The sequence below is a fragment of the Panthera onca genome, chromosome C2 (genome assembly GCF_046562875.1).
Source record: "Panthera onca isolate mPanOnc1 chromosome C2, mPanOnc1 haplotype 2, whole genome shotgun sequence".
NCBI lineage: Eukaryota > Metazoa > Chordata > Mammalia > Carnivora > Felidae > Panthera > Panthera onca.
The window spans coordinates 65,699,115-65,705,114 of NC_138347.1; the positions used below are offsets into that span (position 1 = coordinate 65,699,115).

A 6,000-nucleotide genomic window follows, 5' to 3' on the forward strand; every position below is an offset into this window, starting at 1 on the left:
CATTTTTCAATTATAGAAATTAGTGCTTAGAGACATTATATGACTTACAGATTTGAACGATGGTCTGTGTGACTCCAAAGTACCCATTCTTTCAACCATAGTACTGTGAAGGGTAAGTTGCTGTGTGATTTATCCTATGTAAACTCACTGATACCTGCATAGCACAGAATCCACAGTACTTCTTACTGTCCTTCACTAGCTGTAGGATTTGGGGTAAATTACCTAATCTCTCTGTGTCTCAGCTTCCTCATCTGTAAATGGGGATATTAATAATACTCTCTTTTAGGGTTGTGCGGTGTTTTAAGTCAATATATGCCAACTGTTTAAAACAATGCCTGGCATCTAAGGGAAATGGGATACTTAATGTACTAATTCTTAATAATAAATATTCTTAAGATATGGAGCTGGGACCGCCTTATATAGCCATGGGCTTAGAAACTCATCCTCACTCAATAGGTATCCCCCGTATTAGGAACAAAAGTTCAGAGAGAAGTATGAGACAAGTGCTCTACCTCTAACTCATTTACAATCTAGTTAAAAGACAAAATGGAACTCACATCAAGTGCTTCAGTGCTGCATGATTTGTATAAACTCAAGAGTGGCAATGGTAAATGTGGCTGGCAGTCAGAGGAGACTTCTGGAGGAGCTGGGACCTGAGTTGGGCTTTGCGGAAAGGGTTGGATTTGGAGCATAGATATTCCAGATAAGCGAAGCTGAGGAGGAAGGGAATAGAGGCAAGCCTGGTGGGGAGGGATATGGTGAGACTGAACTGGAGGGTGGGTACAGAGGGGCAGCAATAATAAACTTTGGATCTTGGAGCATCTGGGTAGCTCAGTCGGTTAAGCGTCTGACTCTTGATTTTGGCCCATGCCATTTGCGAGATGAAGCCCTGCGTCAGGCTCCATGTGCTGTCAGTGCAGAGCCTGCATGGGATTCTCTCTCTCATTCTCTCTCTGCCCTTCCCCCACTCATGCTGTGTTCTTCTCTCTCTCTCTCAAAATAAATAAACTTTAAATAAATAAACTTTGGGTCAGGTTACCTATAGAAGGTATACTTCTAAAACAGCAGTTAATTTTCATTTAATCCAGTCAGCCTTAAGTAAGGGAATATGTGGTTTACAAAATTGTCATTTCTGTCACTGCCTTCTTGAAAGTCTCTGGGAATGATTTTGTTCAGAGTAAAAATTTTTGTCACTTTGGTACAGTGAGGAACGCACAGCAGAAGCATATCCTTGCAGCCCATCAGATCATCCACAGACACACAGAAGCCATGCTCAGAAAGAATTTTGTTGAGCAACAGCAAGACGAGGTCTCAGACACTGACCAGTTACTAGAGGAAGAAACTCAAATTGAGAAAAACAACTAAGGTGAGTTTGATTTTTCATCTGAAAGGAAGCAGAGAGGAGGAGAGGCAGCCTCATTCAGCTCTCTGCTATACTCTAAAAACCGTAATGTGGAAAGATTGTCCTCTGTTTAAGAAAGTGAAACACTCCCATTTTAATTGGCACATTCCATCTAGGTTATGGAATCTGTTATTGAAAGTATTAGAGAATAGAGTTGATATTATAGCAACTGGACTCTTGGGACCAGAAAAGAGGATTCTGTTTTATTTTTTGAGTCCTCATAGTATATGATGGTATTCCATCATAAATAAGCTGTAAAATGTGTCTGTGTAAAAAAAAAAACAAAACAAACCCTTATGGAGTAGACAAACTACCTATCCTATCATGCTAGTTGTAAGCATAGCATTAGGCACAGCCTGCCCAATTCTAGCCCACCAGGAGTTGGTCTAGGCTCAACTAAGCATTCCTACTCACAAGGCAAACAGCCCAGGTTTGATATGATTTGAGTATCTATTCAGAAAGATGCAAGACAGGAACCACAGCTTCAAGCAGGGCAGCATTCGGTATTTCTCTTCCTATGGAAGCTCTTGCCAAATCCACATAGAAGAACACTAGCTATTTTCTTTAGTCCCCTGCTTACAAAGCTCAGGTGCAAGGAAAAGAAATTCACATTGGGTAGGTGCAGGACCTGCCTGGTTTACATGCCTCAGGGGCCAGTATATCTTGTAACGATTCCATAGGCATAGTTTCTAGGGTCCTCCTGATGGATTCATCTAGTCAAAGAAGTCAGCACATAAACCTGTGGTTTCCTATTAGGTATTAATAGTTCATTTATAATTCCTTCCAGTTAGATGCTAGTTACCAATCAGGGGTCAAGCAGTGTTACTTAGTAACATATTTGAGACAAACTGTCTTACCGAATTACTAGAAGAGTTAGAGAGTCAGTTGAAAGTAAAATTCTCATGAGAATTTTTATAAGAAAGGAAGTGAACCCTTTGCCTATACCTTCTTCAACCCTCCTCTGATGGAAGCATGTCTCCTGCTACTTTGGCCTGAGGGCATGCTGTCAGGATAGGGAAGGCACAAGGCTTAGGGGCACATTTGAGCCTGGCGTTCAGAAGGTTTGAGTGTTGGCCAGCTCTGCCACTAACATAATCTTATATAATAATTCCCTTCACTACAGGTTTGCCTGCACTTACGTGACCAACAGAATATCTGTAGGGGAATCTATTGGGACCTGAAGTTTCAACCAATGAGGATCATGGAAGGAATGTTGAGATGAGGGGGCAGTTAAGAATGAAAGCAGACAGAAAGCAGATAAAGGACTCTTAAATACCTAGCTATGGCTGTAAATTATAGCAGAAAACCTTTTGTTTTTAATTAATAATGAAATAACCTCTGAAATCACTGAAGATATAAACTATGTATTTACATGGAATGTTATCCATACATCTATATAATATAAATTCAAGGACCATAGCATTTTGCCTAACTTATTATTGTGATAAAATTACCCTTAATGTTTGGATAGTCATTTTTCTTACATGTAAATTTAATATTATTAATAATTTACATAATTTAAATTAAATATGTGTGCATTTACTTCTGAGTATAAAGGATCTCTTTACTGCTTTATTAAATGTTTAGAACAAAGGGGCATGTGGTGGCTCAGTCGGTTAAGTATTGGACTCTTGATTTCGGCTCAGGTCATGATCTCCCAGTTTGTGATTTCAAGCCCTGCATTAGGCTCGGCACTGACGGTGAGAAGCCCACTTGGGATTCTCTATCTGCCCCTCCTCCATTTGTGCTCAGTCTCTCTTTCTCTCTTTCCCTCTCCCTCTCTCTCTCTCTCAAAAACAAACTTAAAACAATGTTTGGAACATGATGTTTAGTTGCCCCCATAGTATGTATTAATCTCTCTCCCTTCTCTGTCAGAAGGAGGGAAGGACAGATGTGAGATTATTTAATAATGCTTAAGGATGTAGGCATGGACTGTTGAGTTAAAAATATTTTTAATTAGCTTGAAAACAATGGAGACCTAATAGTGAGGAATTGCTGGGCAAATATCTAGGAGCAAAATTCAGAGAGTTGGTTCTGGCATTTAGAGCCACTTTTTTTTTCTCCCCTGAGGGAATGTGCAAATTCTAGAAAATTTGGCTGAAAAGCTGAGTGAATCTTTCCCCAGCTTTGTAAAACTAAGGGGACAAAAACTGGAGTCACATTGGAGGCCCTGGTAAGCCTCTTCCATTTAGGTTGGACTCTAAAAGGCTGTGTGCCAGTAGTAAGGATTAATTAGAAATAACTGTCCCTCACAAAGACTACAGTTTAGCTTCCAGTCATCTGAATGCTCCAAAAAAATCTCAGTTGCAGAAATTGAATTAAAGAGATCATTGATTCCTGTTGCTTCAGAAAACTTGTCAGAAACAAAACTTAAATTCTCTTTGTAGAAAGATGACATCATCCTAGACCTCTTTTCAAAAACAGGTTTTTATATACAATTTCCAGAATATGATCAAGGATATCCAGGTACATGAGAACAAGCAGTAGCAGAAATTACAGGTAATAGAAACAAACCTAAAGGGATCTAAACTATTGGAATTATTAGATTTAAAAATAACTATGCTTACTACTATGGACTTCTAGCCTCCAGAATTGTGAGAAAATAAATTTCTATTGTTTTAGCCACCCAGTCTATGTTGTTATGACAACCTGATCTAAGACAGATTTTGGTGCCAGGAGTGGAAAGCTGCTGTAACAAATAGTTCAACATGTGGAAGCAGCTTTGAAACTAGAGAATGGCCAGAGGCAGGAGAGTTGTGCAGTATATACTAGAAATATGGATATTAAGGGCAATTCTGGTAAGGTGTCAGACAGAAATAGGGAACGTGTTACTGGAAACTAGATGGAACACAATCATTTATAAAGTGGCAAAGAACTTGGCTGAACTTTGTTGTAGTGTTTTGTGGGAGGTAGAACTTGTGAGCTATGAAATTGGATAGTTAGCTGAGAAGACTTCTAAACAAAGTATTGAAGGAGTGACTTGGTTACTCCTGACTGCTGATATAGTAAAATATTGAAGGGAGATGAAATGAAGAAGGAATTATTAAACAAAAAGGAATAAGAACTTGAAGGGTTTGGAAAATTCTCAGTCTATCCATATTTCAAAAAAATGAGAAAGTGTATTCTGAAAAGAACATTAAGGGTGTGGTTGAACAGCTATTTGATAAAGAGCTTATAGGATTATAAGAGTAGGAATACTGCCAGTTTGAACTGAAGGAGATGGAGGCAGGCTGAAATGAAGGAAGGCTGTCAGACCTCTTGGCTTTGACAGGATGAACTGATAGAGCTACTATGAGGCAAAAGTACACAATTCTTCAAACAGTTTCAACAGGTCAGATGGCCTTGATGTAGAACCCTAAGAGTGGGACCACCGTGGGACATGATCCAGGCAGAGGTGCAATGATAGGACCCTCACCAAGAGCCAGGACAATGGGACACAGCAGAACCAAAGCATTGGACCATCCTCCTGATCCATGGGAGTAATGCTGCCATCCCCACAGACCTAGAAGGCAGGACATTGAGGCAGAGAGGATTAATTTCAAGCTTAAGAATCTGATAGGATTTGTCTACCTAGGCTTTGGACTTATTTGGGACCCATTACTCCTTTCTTCTTTCTGATTTCTCCCTTTGGAATGAGAATATCTATTCTATATTTGTTCTGCCATTATATTTTAGAGGTACATGACTTATTCACAGCTGGAGAGGATTTTGCCTCAGGATGAATCATACCTTGACTCTCACCCATACCCGATTTGTGATTTAGAGGATATTTAGATGAGATTTAGTTGATGCTCTAATGAGTTCAGACTTTGGGGACTATTGGGATGGAATGAATGTATTTTGCATGTGAGAAGGACATGAATTGGGGGAGGGGAAGGCTGGGGTGGAGTGCTATGGACTTGTGTCCCTCCCAAATTCAGATGTTGAAGCTCTAACCTCCAATATGATGACATGTGTAGATAAGGACTGTGGGAGATAATTATGATTAGATGAGATCATGAGGGTGAGTCCCCCATGATGGGAATGATGCCCTAATAAGAAGAGACACCAGAGAGCTTGTTTTTTCTGTTTTTTGTTTTTTTCTTTTTTTCCGTGCCATATGGGGACATGGCAAGAAGGCAGTGATCTACAAACCAAGAAGAAAGTTGGCCCCAGAAACCGACCATGCTGACATCTTCATCTTGGACTCCGAGCCTGCAGAACTGTGAAAAAAATAAATTTCTGTTGTTTAAGCTACCCATTCTATGGCATTTTGTTATGGCAGCCTGAGCTAAGACATTATGTATAAAGAGATAAAAATCAATATTGAAATTTTCAAGAGAACTGGAATGATAAAAATGATAAAGCAGATTTGCAGAAAATAATTCTAGAATCTAAAAATACTGTAGTCAACATGAGAAATTCAATGCATGGAATTAAGAGCAGGATAAATACAGCTAAAGTGAAAACTAGTAAATTAGAAAATAGATGAGAAGAACTTACTTAAGAAAGAATACAGGAACAAAGAGATGGAAACCACAGAAGAGATGCAAGGATTGATGTAGGATAACTTAATCCTTAGGAAGAGACAAAAAGATAGTAGACATACATCGAACACT

At 39.2% G+C, this 6,000-nt stretch overlaps 1 protein-coding gene across 4 annotated transcripts in view; it reads left to right on the top strand.

Moving 5' to 3' along the window:
- Positions 1 to 5,638, top strand: part of CFAP91 (cilia and flagella associated protein 91) — an 85,726-nt gene extending 80,088 nt beyond the window's left edge. For 2 of the 4 annotated variants that reach the window (XM_078453050.2, XM_078453053.2), the window contains 2 exons: positions 1,205 to 1,366; positions 2,526 to 3,802. In XM_078453050.2, the coding sequence (XP_078309176.2) occupies positions 1,205 to 1,365 (161 nt within the window). In that variant the 3' untranslated portion in view covers position 1,366; positions 2,526 to 3,802. Of the gene's footprint in view, positions 1 to 1,204; positions 1,367 to 2,525; positions 3,803 to 3,826 lie in introns of those variants that run through there. The other 2 variants (XM_078453051.2, XM_078453052.2) reach the window with 2 other exon arrangements.
- Positions 5,639 to 6,000: the final 362 nt, after the last annotated feature.